The following is a 16051-nucleotide window of genomic DNA, read 5'->3' on the forward strand; positions in this document are numbered from 1 at the left end:
CACACACACACACACACACACACACACACACACACACACACACACAGAAAGACACACACACACACGCACACACACACACACACATACAAACGCAGCTCTCCTTTCCACAGCCTACAGCCCTACTAACCACTAACCTACAGCCCTACAGACAGACCTACTAACGTACAGACAGACAGACCTACTAACATACAGACAGACAGACAGACGGACAGACAGACCTACTAACAGACAGACAGACAGACAGACAGACAGACAGACAGACAGACAGACAGACAGACAGACAGACAGACAGACAGACAGACAGACTTATACATCATCAGTAGACTGACCTGGAAGAACTCAGCGACGGTGGCCACGTGAATCGCACACGCACACTTCCTGGCATCTGGAACATCCTCCCCTACCTGGGGAGGGAGGGGGGGGAGGGAGGGGGTGAGGGATGGGGGAGGGAGAGGGAGAGAAACACATTAATAACTATGTCTTAAGATGTGTCCTAAACCGTGAGGTCCGTTAACAACACCATATTAATAATACCGTATTAAAGGTTGTGTCAGCGACGTTGGGCGACGTCTCCTCTGTTGGCGTTCGAAGAGAGATCCCAAACAAACAGAGCCCGCTCGCCCCTCCCTTCCGTGTTTCGTGTATCCAGTAAAAACGTCCCCCCCTTGTCGGTGATTGGTTGGAATACCATTTATTTCGGTTTTAAGTGGTAGGTAGCACCATTTGTTTTTCTGTATGATCTCTGAGCACAGGCTGCCTACAGAGATCTGATCGGATGAATGTGATCATTTATGTTTCGGCCTAGCATCACTGATACAACCTTTAATCACACCTAGTTAATACCACCTTATTAATAATACCTTATCGATAATATCTTAGTTGAGAGGTACTCTCTTATAATATAGTGTCATAGTACTACAAATTATTGTACCAGTTGGTGGTACAATAATTTGTACCCCTGGTACATTACCAGAAGTACCCCTGGTACATTACCAGTACTGAGGTAGTACCAGTACTAAGCTAGTCCCAGTACTGAGCTGGTCCCAGTGCCCCCGGTACCAGTGCTCCCAGTGCCCCCGGTACCCACCCAGTTGATGAGGACGTAGCGCGGCAGGGCTGCGGTCGCGTCCTTCATGCTGCAGAACCCGTACATGACCCGGGAGCTCTCGAACGCCCCGGCGATGGTCAGGAGACCCCCGCCTGGGAGAGAGAGAGAGGGGGGAGAGGGGGAGAGGGGGAGAGGGGAGAGGGAGGAGGGAAAGGGAGGAGAGGGGTGAGGGGAGAGGGAGGAGAGGAGAGGGGGAAGGGAAAGGGAGGAGAGGGGTGAGGGCGAGGGGAGAGGGGGAGAGAGGAGAGGGAGGAGAGGAGAGGGGGAAGGGAAAGGGAGGAGAGGGGTGAGGGCGAGGGGAGAGAGGGGGAGGAGAGGGACATGAATAGGGCTTTAATCAGGTCTAGTGTTTGATGTGGTCTGTCTCTGGTGGAGGTCACACTACTGAGGCTGGAGGTCACACTCACACACAGACACACACATAGACTGACATACACACACACACAGACTGACATACACACACACACACAGACAGACATACACACAGACAGACACACACACACACACACACAAACAGGTAGATAAACACACACAGACAGACACACACACACACACACACACACACACAAACAGGTAGATAAACACACACACACATTCACACACACACACACACACATACACACACACACACAAACATGAAAACACACAGGCAGGCAGACACACAGACCAACAAACAGCCGGATGGATAGACAGAGGCAGGAAGGAAAGGAGGTGAGGAAGGGTGGGAGGAGGTGACTTACCCCCTGAGGAGGCCACTGTGAGGTCATCGCTGTCGCCGTCGTATGAGTACAACGCCCTGTCAATCAAACACATCAAACATCAAGAAACCGGGGGGAGGGGGCAGGGTCAAACTGATTCAAAACAATAAGCAGAGAAAAACCTCCATTTTATCCTCTCTCTCTCTCTCTCTCTCTCTCTCTCTCTCTCTCTCTCTCTCTCTCTCTCTCTCTCTCTCTCTCTCTCTCTCTCTCTCTCTCTCTCTCTCTCTCTCTCTCTCTCTCTCTCTCTCTCTCTCTCTCTCTCTCTCTCTCTCTCTCTCTCCCCCTCCCCCTCCCCCTCCCCCTAACATCCAGGTCAGAGGTCACCTTGTATTTATGGAATCCCGACACACACACACACACACAGAGCGTGATAAGTTGTCTGGCTAATCCTTTCGATTTGAGGGTTATCTCTCGCTCAGCCCTCCCCCCTCCATCAACCTCTCCCTCCCTGCCTGCCTCCCTCTAACCCCTCCATCATTACACCCTGCATCCCACCGCACACATATACATAGAGAGAGAGAGGTAAGGTATAGGGAAAAGAGAGAGAGAAGTGCTCTAAATAATTCTCTTAACTGAGTAGCCAGCTGTTTATTATTCATAAAAGGCTTTCATGACCTAGAAAACAGCTGTGTGTGTGTGTGTGTGTGTGTGTGTGTGTGTGTGTGTGTGTGTGTGTGTGTGTGTGTGTGTGTGTGTGTGTGTGTGTGTGTGTGTGTGTGTGTGTGTGTGTGTGTGTGTGTGTGTGTGTGTGTGTGTGTGGGGGGTATGTGTTTGGTTGTATGTGTGTGTGTGGGTGTGTGTAGTCAAAGGGCGAGAGCAAATTGTACAAGTGGGCAGGAGTAGAGAGGGAATCAGAGAGGATCATGGGACACCAGAGAGCACCATGGGTAATGATGAACATGTTTGATGTCCGACTCGCTGCTAATCCTAACGCTACATTCAGGCTAATCAGACGGTTCAGGGGAGAGGAGGCAAACTAATCCTATTGGCTCTCAGGAAGACCAGCTAGCCAATCAGATCAGCACACACAGGCAGATGAGGTCACACTGTTCGGTAGATTAATCTTTATATAATATCGTCCACCAGGAGATTACAGATGTGCAAGCCTGTGACTGCGTGTCTGCGCGCGTTTCTTTGCCGCTTCCCCACAGCACCAAGGTACCAAATGCATCTGGCTGCCAAGACAACCAGCAGCATCCCTGGCATCACCCTGGCAACAGCAGTATCCACCTGGGATCACAGGGGCGGAGTGAACATCACTTCTAGAAAACGCCAACAGACTAACTACGTATTATAAATAGAAGCTGAGCTTCTATTTATAATACGTTTAACAGCCAGAGTTATTTTCCTCTACCTCTGTCTCACACTCCATCTCCCCCCATCTCCCCCCCTCCCCCTTCTCTCCCTCCCTATCCCTCCCTCATACCTCATATTTCAACTGGGACTCATCTCATAGATCTGCTTGACATGCATGACCTTTACACACGCACTGAAAAGCGAAGGAGGCCAAATGATTCACAGTGAAACATATGAGATCCTAGGAGATAGGAGACACTTCTATGTATAGGATGTACCGTGCATCGTCCATTCATCCACCGCTTGCTTTTACTCATCCCCAGCTCAGGATGTTTAAAACAATAAGGATTTGTTATTCTCTTTGAATCTCTACTTTCATCACTTCTCTGCAGTTCTCTCTCTCTCGGCACGGAGGTCTGGGACAGCAGTGTGTCACCGACAGCAGAGTGCTGTAATTAGTGTAGGCACACACACACACACACACACACACACACACACACCAAAACCTGGAGGCTGGACCCCAGTTGAGTTTGATAATTAGTGTGTGGGTGAACCTGCATATGTGTTGGTGTGTTGGTGTGTTGGTGTGTGTGTGTGTGTGTGTGTGTGTGTGTGTGTGTGTGTGTGTGTGTGTGTGTGTGTGTGTGTGTGTGTGTGTGTGTGTGTGCGCGCGCGTGCGTGCGCGTGCGTGTGTCCAGTTTAATAAAAGCCTATGTGATGGGACTATGGGGCAGAGCTGCTACTAGCTAGTTAGCGGCTAGAGAGCAGCTAGTTAGAAATTAGTTACTAACTGTTTATTGGCTAATTAGTTAGCCACTAGTTAGCAGTTAAGAGTCAATATCCTGCTCATATTTGCAGAATATCTCGATGTCTATCTCTAAACATCTCGTCATGTTAAATCTCTATCTTGATCTGTTAATATCTAGATTATGTTAACTATCTCTAAATATCTACATTATGTTAACTATCTCTATGTGAACTATCTCTACATAATGTTAACTATCTCTATGTTAACTATCTCTACATAATGTTAACTATCACTATGTTAACTATCTCTACATTATGTTAACTATCTCTATGTTAACTATCTCTACATAATGTTAACTATCTCTACATTATGTTAACTATCTCTATGTTAACTATCTCTACATAATGTTAACTATCTCTATGTTAACTATCTCTACATTATGTTAACTATCTCTATGTTAACTATCTCTAAATATCTCGACCCCTCCTCCATCTCTCTTCTGATTGGTCCGTTGCTTTAATGGAGTGGCGCCCCCCGGGGTCGTGACCCCTGCTGGCTGTGGATCCATATCATCCGTCACCGGGATCACCACGGCAACGGACCCCCAGAGCGCTCTGGTTCCACGGCCACCTGCTGCAGGTGGGCCGGCGACCGGACGCGACCGGCTGCAACCGGTCCGAGAACACTGGGCTCCGCGGGGGGTCTGCGGCGGCGTGGAGTGAAACCCCCCCCCCCCCCCCCCCCCCCCGGGTGCTGTTTACTCGTTACTATTCTTTATCCCGCCTTCCAAGTACTCTGGTAGGCGGTGATCAAAGAATGTTAGGATTTGTTTATAGACCTCCTCTGGGTTTACACGCAGGCCCCACTACAAAAGCGTCTGAAACACGGTGTGACCGTGTTTCAGGAATAGCTTTGGTGGCGCGTCAGGTTTAGAAAAACACGTTAGACACAAGCGTCTGTCAGTGGGGGCTTGGCACCAGAGCTCCTCGTTGCATTCTGAAGGAAATGACGCTGGGACAAATCCAAACAATATCCACAACCAAATACCGCATCCCTTTCCAGCTCAACCCAAGATTACTCCAACATCGAGACAAGAATCCTTGTAAAGCACGAAAATGAAAACCAGGCGGACTGTTGTGTTCGCTCATGGTGATTCAGAACCTCGACCTGAAAAAGGACTCCCAACTCCTTCAGCAACAGCCTCACTCCTGACCCACCAACTGTCGCTTATTAATGAAGGAGCTTTGTAACGTTCTGTTCATCAACGGTGTTACCAGTAATTTGTGACCATTACATGTTAGCCTAGCTTACTACACCAGAAGAGCTGGTCTGACTCAACACTGACCATCAGGTTAACATGTTAAAGCTAACCTAGCTGACTACAACCAAAGAGCAAATCAGACTCAACACTGACCATCAGGTTAACATGTTCAAGCAAGTCAACATGTATAAGTTAACGATGCAAACCTATCTAACTACAACAGAGGAGCTGGTCCGACTCAACACTGACCGTCAGGGTTACATGTTTAATCTAACATAACTAACTACAACAGCAGAGCAGGCCAGGGAATCAATGCTGTGACCAGCTGCAGCTCGAGAACCCAAGCTGGACTCGTGAGGACTTGGGTGGACGTGTGAGGACTTGTGTGGACGGGCTGAGACCGTCCCACTCCCTGTTGGGTCCCAGCAGGCTGCTGTCTCCACGGGACCCAGCCAATGGGCTTCCTTGTATTCCCCTCCCTGTCTGCGTTTACAGACGTCAAGCGAGGAAACAGATCTGGCCGGTGCCAGCTCCTTGTCATTCTCCGGAGACGAGCCATCTGTCCGGGTAACGGACTCCCTGCTGGGACCTGATGTCCTCCCGCTAGCGAGGCCAGCCCGGATCGGCGCGCTACGTAGCAACGCAGCATCACTCTGAGAGCTAAAGACCTCCAACACCGTTTGGAAGTGGCTAATGACCGATAATGTCCTTTAACTGTGAAGTGCAAACTACAACAAGTGGCTTCTGTTCCCTGGACGGCTGTTCCTGGTGCCAACAAGCCGCTGCTACAATCATTATCAGCTACGTTCAGAACATAGCTTGTGTTACCTGAGGAATACGGTTTAATGAAAACGTTTTCTAGATCGTGTGTATTTATTATACAGTGTTGTTTAGTTATCACCCTACAGTTGCATTCGTATTGCAGCCCAATATAAAGAGCAGCTTTATTAGAAGAACAATCTTTGAAAAAACGTGTTTTTTTTCGTTTGGTGCTGAACGTTTCAGATCAATATCTCATTTTAGCGATGTCCTTGGAAGCTAATCTTTTGAAATGAAGTAGCATGCAGCTACAGAAGGCACCGGTCACAGCTCTCCAGCACCCCACCGCTTCTGCCAAGGATGGGGAAGATAGCCCTCCTCCTGGTTCACTCATCACCATGGCAACACGTGTACCAGGTGTGCAAACAGGAAATGAGGTGGTTGTGTGCTGCCATCCAACTACTCACCTATATGCCCACCCAGCACGCAGGCCAACATACTGTTACACAGTGAAGCTACAAAAGCGCCATTGCCAGAAGATTTAGTAGTATATCTTACAGCCAGTGGACGAGGAAGAGGGGAGGACAGGGGAAGAGGAGGAGAGGAGATGAGAGGGAGGAGAGCAGTGTAGGAGTAGAGCAGGAGTAGGCTTCATCCGGGACAGTCAGGGAAGAGCAGCACTACGGTAAACCACACAACACCCTCACAGCACACCCTGACCGCGACGGAGGCATCCAGAGCGCGATCCTTCCCCTGCCCAGCACTACTTGGATACCAACAGTATATCCATCATCACATGAAGACTATATAATCAGTCCTACGAACATCAGATAATGAGGAGAGAATCAGAGAGGGAGAAAGGAGAGGGAAGATGGAGAGAATGACAGATGATGAGGAGAGAAGTAGAGCGAGCCGTGGGCAGATAGGAAGAGGAAAGGATAGGATTACACTTTTATTCCAATGAGGGAAGTTCAGGAGAGGACAGCGAGGAGGAGTGACGAGGAGAGGATACAAGGAGAGAGGGCGGCGCGGAGAGAGCAGAGAGCAGGAGAGATGAGGAGGAGACATAGTTGGAGAGAGGAGAGAGAGGAGGAGAGGAGATGAAGAAAGACAGAGAGATGGAGAGAGGAGGAGAGATGAGGATGATAGACAGAGAGACGGAGAGGGGAGGGATAGAGAGAGGAGGAAAGGAATGAGAGAAGGAGAGGAGAGACAGAGAGAGGAAGTGATGGAGAGAGGAGACGAGGAGAGGAAACGTTAATAGGAGAGGAGACCAGAGTGATTCGTCCTGGATGTGCTTCTCCAGTAAACCTTCCAGACCAGAAGTTCTCCGCCTTTGGTTCGAGAACAGAGCGCGCTCAATGCGGTCTCCTGGCCTTCAACACAACCCTGAGACCTGACCCACCAGTAGAAAAACCACCTGCAGCGGGTCGCGTCCAAGAGCCGAGTGAACCTCCTGCAGCTACTGGCTAACAGGGAGTGGCAGTTCGACCTTCCAGTGACATCATCAAAGTGAGACATTATTTCTCCACTGGCATCGACCTCCTTTTCCGTCTGAGATGGTTTGTTCACAATCACATGTGACAAGAAGGGTGACAGCTTGACAACTACAGGGACTGATAATCCTCTGGTTCATTAGTTCAACCGTCTGTTTTAAGACACCAGAGCACAATTCACTGCCATGACTTTGAAAGCAATAAGTGGAGCTTAACACTTTTAATACGAACACACACATAGGGAGCTTCTGCTAGCAGCTAGCATAAGCTATTCGCATCTGTTTGGGAGGAGCCCAGATGGATTCTGGGTAAGGTGTGAGGACAGACCAAGATGGAGTCTGGGAAACTATTTGACATGATCATTATAGTAAGGGAAACAATTTAATAATATCTTTATAATAATATAGATATACATGTTGGGAACTATTTAATATGAACATTATGGTAACACTAATATGCATTTCGGGAAACTATTTAATTTGATCATTAAATAACATTAATACAAATGTGGGGAAACGATTAAATGTTATCATTATATTACCTCAAATATACCAGTGGGCACTGTTTAATGTTACCATTAAATAACATAATAAAATGAGTTATTCTCCTTCTCAGTCTCTCTCTCGCCCTATAACTCTCTCCATTTAAATGACATGGTCAGCATCTCCTCAGCCAGGAGTCTGGGGGGAGGGGAGGAGGAGAGGGAGGAGAGAGGAGAGGAGAGGAGAGGGGGAGGAGAGAGGGAGGAGAGAGGAGAGGGGGAGGAGAGGAGAGGGGGAGGAGAGGAGAGGGGGAGGAGAGAGGAGGGGGAGGAGAGAGGGAGGAGGAGGAGGGAGGGAGGAGTGGGAGGAGAGAGGAGAGGGGGAGGGGAGGAGGAGTGGGAGGAGAGGAGAGGGGGAGGAGAGAGGAGGAGAGGAGGAGGGAGAGAGAGGAGGAGAGAGGAGAGGGGGAGGAGAGGAGAGGGGGAGGAGAGGAGGGAGGGAGGAGAGGAGGGAGGGAGGAGAGGAGGGAGGGAGGAGAGAGGAGAGGAGGAGGAGAGGAGAGGGGGAGGAGAGGAGGGAGGGAGGAGAGGAGAGGGGGAGGAGAGAGGAGGGGGAGGAGGGAGGGAGGGAGGAGAGAGGAGAGAGGAGGGGGAGGAGAGGAGAGGGGAGGAGAGAGGAGGGGGAGGAGAGAGGAGAGAGGAGAGAGGAGAGAGGGAGGGGGAGGAGAGGAGAGGGGGGAGGAGAGAGGGAGAGGGGGGAGGAGAGAGGAGAGAGGAGGGGGAGGAGAGGAGAGGGGGAGGAGAGAGGAGGGGGCGGACGGAGGGAGGAGAGGAGGAGGGAGAGAGAGGAGGAGAGAGGAGAGGGAGGAGAGGGGGAGGAGAGGAGAGGGGGGAGGGAGGAGAGGAGGAGGGAGAGAGAGGAGGAGAGAGGAGAGGGGGAGGAGAGGAGAGGGGGGAGGGAGGAGAGGAGGAGGGAGAGAGAGGAGGAGAGAGGAGAGGGAGGAGAGAGGAGAGGGGGAGGAGAGGAGAGGGGGGAGGGAGGAGAGGAGGAGGGAGAGAGAGGAGGAGAGAGGAGAGGGGGAGGAGAGGAGAGGGGGGAGGGAGGAGAGGAGGAGGGAGAGAGAGGAGGAGAGAGGAGGGGGAGGAGAGAGGAGAGGGGGAGGCGAGGAGAGGGAGGAGAGGAGTGAGGAGAAAGGAGGGGGAGGAGAGGGGAGGAGAGAAGAGGGGGAGGAGGGCGGTGCTGTATATTATCCAGGCAGACGTGTCTACCCACAATGCCCCAGGGGACCACGGCATTGTGTTCCCCTCTACCTCCTCCTCCTCCCTCACTACTCTGAACAAAACACATACCTCCCTCTCCCTCCTTCTCTCCCTTTTCCTCTCCATCAAATACTGTACAATCCTAAAAACAGACTGTGACTGTCTGCCTGCCTGCCTGCCTGCCTGCCTGCCTGCCTGCCTGCCTGCCTGCCTGCCTGCCTGTCTGTCTGCCTGTCTGTCTGCCTGTCTGTCTGTCTGTCTGTCTGTCTGTAAGGGAGTTCAATCATTTAGACCCACTCAGTGCTCCAGGCCTTCTGCCTTTCACATCATCTCCATAAAGCAGAGATCAATATCTCAACTACCATTGATTTATCCTCTGTTGGGAGCCGGGGTCTCAGGCCGGCAACTGTGTTGTGTGGACGTATGGGCCTCTTGCTACCGCAGCTGCTAGCTAACCATTAGCCTGAAGCAGCCTCTGTGATGTGGGCATAAGGGTGGAACCAGTGTGGTGAAAGAGCTAGTTAATTGATTTAAGGCTTTGTAACCCCGAGGGCTTTTCAAAGAAAAAAACCTTTAGCTAACTGCTAGCCATCTCTGAGCGCTAACTGCGAGCTAACTCCCAGCTAACTGTGATATAACTGACAGATAGCTTTGGGATAACTGAAAGCTAACTGTGAGCTAACTGAAAGCTAACTGTGAGCTATCTCTGATAGCTAACTGAAAGCTAACTGTGAGCTCAATCTGATAGCTAACTGTGAGCTAACTGACAGCTAATTGTGAGCTAAATCTGATAGCTAACTATGAGCTAACTCTGAGCTCAACGAAAGCTAACTCTGAGCTCAATGAATGCTAACTCTGAGCCATCTCTATAAAGCTAATGTTGAGCTAACTAAAAAACTAACTCTGATAGCTAACTGTGTGTTAACTGCATGCCCATTCCTGGAGGGTAAGATCATTGTCTACTCCGTGAAGCCCCCCAGGGTGAGGACTCTCATCAGAGCGCCAACACAACAGACCAACGGGTTCTGCTCTGGGGACGAGAGGAACCAAAGGCTTGGTTAACCACGAGCCCTGGCCAAAAATGCTTTTGAACATTTTCGACAGATAGGCGGAGCGTTTTTTGCTGTGTTGGTCAGTATTGTGACGCAGGAGAGTCAACTTCAGAGGACTGGAAATGCCTTAGATGTAGTCTGAAGGGTGTCTCTCTGATCACAGATTAATAACCAACGTCTGATTGCAGAACTTCTATCTGGGCGAAGGCGATTTTCACTTTACTTTGCAGTTTGTATCATATTTGTTTAGACCATTCATGTTGCTGGAGGCGGGGATCTGTGAGCCTTTTATTACATAGTAGGACTTCTGGCTCCCAGATCAGCCTCAAGGCATCATAATAGTAGCAGATTAGCTAGCAGGCTAGCGCAGTGCACCAGAAATAGTGCACACAATTCCAGCGAGACTATTAAATATTGTTTGTTGTTCCATTGCATTACCTAGACATATTTTACATTTCTTTAGGGTAGATAGACATGTTTTATATGTCCTAAGCGAGGCGTAAATCGGTTTCTAACGGACCTCAGCATAGCCTGGAGGTGTTTCGGACTCTGTGGGGACGGTCACTGCTGGCGACTCTAAGAGTGGAAGAAGAAGTCTTGGAGCCTCCTGTTCTCCATCGCATCCTACGTCCCCGCCCCCTCCTCCTCTGGCCGTTGCCACGGCAACCCCCCGTGAATATTCAGCACTCATCTAATGTTGCGAGAGGCTGAAGTGGAGTCAAACCCCCTCCATCCTGAGGTCACGCGCATCCCATAATAACCTGGAGTCAACACCGCAACGCACTCCAGCAACCATCAGACACACCGGAGTGGGCTGCTCTACAATCAGGAGAGAGATGGGGGGGGAGGGAGGGAGGGAGGGAGGGAGGGAGGGAGGGGGTAGAGAGAGGAGAGAGAGAGAGAGAGAGAGGAGAGAGAGAGAGAGAGAGAGAGAGAGAGAGAGAGAGAGAGAGAGAGAGAGAGAGAGAGAGAGAGAGCGGGGGAGGAGGGAGGGAGAAGGAGAGAGAGAAGGAGGGAGGGAGAGAGAGAGACAGAGCGGGGGGAGAGACAGAGGGAGAGAGAGAAACAGAGGGGGAAGGTAGAGAGAGAGACAGAGAGGGGGGAGGTAGAGAAAACAGAGACAGAGAGTGGCAGGGAGGGAGGGAAGGTAGTGAGAAAGACAAGAGGGGGAAGGTAGAGAAAAAAGACGGAGGGAGGGAGAGACCGAGACAGGGAGAGAGACACTAAGATTTAAAGAGAGGAATGCAGGAGGGAGGACAATTCTGCTGATACAGACTGACCACATACAGGATTATATAAAACACTGAATCCCTGAAAAATTTAGAGCGAGAGCAGGAGAGAGAGAGCGATAGAGAGTGAGCGAGAGAGAGAGAGGGAGGTTTGGTCTAAAAACAAACGGTTATGTCCACATGAAGAGGTTGTAATGTGACACATGTTTATGTTTGATAAAACATTTATGGATATGAAACCATAACATGTGTCTCATTGTGGTGGGCTGGTATTTGAATAAAGTGCAGCTTGGAGCAACGTATAAAGCTACTTTGTCTGCTCTACAGACGTGTTTGGAGAGAACAGAGAATTGATTCCGTAACGTCTCTCGTCTCCAAGACTAAACTTCAAGCCCCACTTCCTTCGTGGACTGAGCTACTTCCTCCACACCTGTGATTGGTCAAACTGATCAACGCCCAACGACTTATTGTTAGTGGATGTGAGGAAGGGAGAGAGAGATTCAGAGAGAGAAGGGTTGTTTCATTAACGTTGGTGTGTTTCTGCGTTTGTGTGTTTTGTGTGTGTGTTTCTGTGTGTGTCCAAGCTTGTACACAGTGCACTCTGCACAATGAATAATTAATCAAGGAGAAAAGGGGAGAGAGAGAGAGAGAGAGAGAGAGAGAGAGAGAGAGAGAGAGAGAGAGAGAGAGAGAGAGAGAGAGAGAGAGAGAGAGAGAGAGAGAGAGAGAGAGATTCACATCAGAGGAAACAGACTCATTATGGGATGTCCAGACCCCAGACCCAGTGGCCAGACTGAGTGGTCATCGTTGTCATGACATCACTGTACTGCTCTAACTACTCCTTGTCTCTACACGGTAAACATACCTTTGTAGCCCTGGGCCTCGTATTAAATATTAAGATCAAGATGAATACTGGGAATTGTAGTTTCAATACAGACTACTTTTAAACACTAAAGACTACAGACATGCAACACACACGCATGTTAACACAGGGTTGTGTTGACGGATGTAATGTTAATGTGTAATGTCATACACAGGAAACTAAGACAGAATGGTATATCTAGGTATAAGGCACTGAGAGACGATGTGATCGGTGGGAGTGAGAGGAAGGAGTGAGAATATGTGATTGTGGGAGTGAGAGGAAGGAGTGAGAATATGTGATTGTGGGAGTGAGAGGAAGGAGTGAGAATATCTGATTTGGGAATTTGAGAATATGTGATTGTGGGAGTGAGAGGAAGGAGTGAGAATATGTGATTGGGGGAGTCACAGTGGTTGCATTTGAATGACAAAGGATTACAAATAAATGACGGTCCTTTGTCAAATGAATGCATGATATGAGGTAAGGAGCTTAAGGTAGATCTCACATTTTAATTTCAAGCCGAACATTATCTGTTTCTCCTCCTATAGGAGGAGGACGAGGGGGTGAATACGAGGAGGAGGGAGAGGAAGAGGAGGTGAAAAGGAGGAGGAGGCAGAGGAGGCGGTGGAGTCAGGATGGGAGGGTTCTCCTGATGAGGAACAATAGATCCTCCTCCTCCTCCTCCTCCTCCTCCTCCTCCTCAAGCAGCTGCTGCGGATTCAGGAGGAAGGAATGTTCTGCTGGGCAAACATCTCTAATAGTTGTTAACATAGAGACCACACTACCAGGATCGTGTGTGTGTGTGTGTGTGTGTGTGTGTGTGTGTGTGTGTGTGTGTGTGTGTGTGTGTGTGTGCGTGCGTGCGCCTGCCTGCGTGCGTGCGTGCGTGCGTGCGCGCCTCTAAACTTCATCCCATTTAAGGAGAAACTCCGGCTCCTTGCTCCTCTCACATTCCAGGGGAGAACTTTACCGGAGCAGGAAACAGGAACAGGAAGTATAACTCTGTGGGGGGGGGGGGGGGGGGTGTGGAGGGGTGCAGGTGAGTGAGAAAGAGTTCTGTATTTACTTTGTTAACAACACTCACACTCACTCACACGGGAATGTGCTGCGGTTCCATTCTGGGCCGTGGTGAATGATGCGATGCCTGTGAGGCTTGCAGTTCCATGTGAGACCGGATCGTATTGTGTGACTACTGGGAGATGCTGTAGGAATTCACAGCCCAGACACCAGGAGATTGCCGAGATGCACAGGACAGGGAGGAGAGGAGAGGAGAGGAGATGAGAGGAGAGGAGGGGAGAGGAGAGGATAGGAAGGAGGGAGAGAGGACGAAGAATGAGAGGAGAGCATAGGGAGGAGAGGGGCGGGGAGGAAGGAGAGGAGAGGAGAGGAGAGGAGAGGAAGGGGGATAGAGGAGAGATGAGGATGAGAGAGGAGAGGAGAGTAGGTGAGAGGAGAGGAGGGAAGTGGATGGAGGATGAGGACGAGAGCAGGAGAGGAGAGGGAGGAGGGGAGAGAGAGGAGAAGAGAGAGGCAGAGGCGTAGGATGATTAGAAGGAGAGGAGAGGGAGCGTGGGGAGAGCGAGAGGAGAAGGAGAGGAGAGGGAGGGAGGGGAGAGAGGAGAACAGAAGAGAGGAGAGGATAGAGGAGATGGAGCGCGGGGGAGAAGGCGGAAAGGAGAGGAAGGGGAGAGAAGGAGAGGGAGGAAATGAGAGAGGATGAGGGGAGGATGGTTCTAAGTGATGCGAGCAATCGTCCTGTTATCCAGAAATAATTCACAGCTGTGACATCATGTCACATGACCTCAAAAATCACTTCATAATGGAGTGTGTGTGTGTGTGTGTTGAATGGCAATAGATGCGCTAATACAGAGAGACACACACACACACACCCACTTACACAAACACACACACACAAACACACACACACACACACCCAGGGTTTCTTGAAGGAGACAACTTGGCAGGGTACCATGTCTAGGGTAAACTCATTCTCGTGATAAAAGCGTCTCCTCTTCGAGCCAAATAAAAAAAACCTTTTCAGGACCTTGGTAAAGTGCAGCTTTGCCAAACCTCAGAATTCACTAAAGGTTGAATCAAGACCATTGAATTGAGTCCTGTTTTAAAACATCAACAACATTGTTGCTCGTTAAGTTTGGGGTTCAATGAAAACGTGATAGTGTTCTCAATGAATTAAAGACACACATGTAGATGTGTCTATGTATGTATGTATGGATGTATGTATGTATGTATGTGTGTATATATGTCTTGTGTATGTGTGCATGTGTCTGTTGGTGTATGAATCATTGCTCCATTGGGAGATTCTGTCCTCCCCCTCTGACAGTCGAGGAGGAGAGGAGACAAGAAGCATGAAAGGAGGATCAACAGTACCAGGTGAAAAGGCTGAGAGAGAGGAGGAGGAGGAAGAGAATGGAAGAGGAGGAGGAGGATGTTGAGTTAGGGGAGGAGAAGGAAGTATGAGAAGGAGGAAGAGGAAGAGGGAAGAGGAAGAGAAGGAGGCATGAGGAGGAGGAGGAGGCGGAGGAGGAGGGGAGGAGGAGGAGGAGGAGGAGGAGGAGGAGGAGGAGGTCAGAGGAGGAGTAGGAGGTAAAAGGAGGAGGAGGAGGTCAGAGGAGGAGGATGTAACAGGAGGAAAATAATAATTCCAAACATGATGGAGTGTTTGACTCAGCAGCATCTGTTTCCATATGGGATCTCTTCTCTTCTCATGCTGAAGGTTCATGACACTGCTGAGCACATTACAGATGTTCCCTGAGACACACGATCTCTATACAAGAGAGAGAAAGAATGAGAGAGACAGAGACAGAGAGAGAAAGAGAAACAGAGAAAGAGAGAAAGAAAGAGAAAGAGAGAAAGAGAAAGAGAAAGAGAGGGAGAGAGAGAGAAAGAGAAAGAAGAAAGAGAGAGAGTAACAACCAAATAACCGCCAGGCTAGTGAGGCCATCATATGATAGCTGCAGTAGCTGGACACGCTATCGGCAGGCTAACCTAGCGGGAGGTACTTTATAGTCTATGACCCGCGCTTAGCGCAGCGCTGATGCTATCAGTCATGGAGCGGTGGGGTCAGAGGTCACGTCCAGACTATTTGACCGATACCTTTTATCAGTGATCAAACGTTTACACTCAAGAGGGGGGCAAGGACTCGCAGGCCGGGTCGTGAGCGGCGCGCTGCGCATTACGATGATTTCTGTTACTCATCGTTGGGACAACTTCCTCATCCAGCTGGACTGAGGCTAACCCCGTTTACAGGAAAGATTGCATACAATTCACATATATTTTTTATTGTGTAATATTTGTATAACATTACAGGATAGTGTTACAGTACTATGTAGGTACTAAGAGAGTTTGACCCCAAGGACATTTAACTGAATTTAGCTCCGGTTAGCTTCAGATGCTCATCTCGCTAACGGTATGCTAGTAGCAGGAGGGACAGCTGCTAAAACGTTTTGTGTGTGTCTCTATGTATGTGTGTGTGTGTGCGTGCGTGCGTGTGTATGGGTCTCTATGTGTGTGTGTGTGTCTCTGTATGTGTGTGTATTTGTGGAGGGTGTGTGTGTGTGTGTGTGTGTGTGTGTGTGTGTGTGTGTGTGTGTGTGTGTGGTGTGTGTCATGTGGTGTTGTGTGTGTGTGGCAATGTGTGTTGTGTGGGGGGGTGTGTGTCAGTGTGTGTGGTGTGTGGTGTGGCATGTGTGTGTGTGTGTGTGTGTGTGTGTGTGTGTGTGG

At 49.7% G+C, this 16051-nt stretch overlaps 1 protein-coding gene across 2 annotated transcripts in view; it reads right to left on the reverse strand.

Annotated features, from left to right (window-relative positions):
* Positions 1-16051, reverse strand: part of dbn1 (drebrin 1) — a 41703-nt gene that overhangs the window by 10052 nt on the left and 15600 nt on the right. For both annotated transcript variants that reach the window (XM_056594699.1, XM_056594700.1), the window contains exons 2-4: positions 1849-1904; positions 1088-1200; positions 330-404 (exon numbers count right to left, since the gene is read on the reverse strand). In XM_056594699.1, the coding sequence (XP_056450674.1) occupies positions 330-404; positions 1088-1200; positions 1849-1904 (244 nt within the window). The remainder of the gene's footprint in view (positions 1-329; positions 405-1087; positions 1201-1848; positions 1905-16051) is intronic.

This window comes from Gadus chalcogrammus, chromosome 7 (assembly GCF_026213295.1).
Source record: "Gadus chalcogrammus isolate NIFS_2021 chromosome 7, NIFS_Gcha_1.0, whole genome shotgun sequence".
NCBI classification, from domain to species: domain Eukaryota; kingdom Metazoa; phylum Chordata; class Actinopteri; order Gadiformes; family Gadidae; genus Gadus; species Gadus chalcogrammus.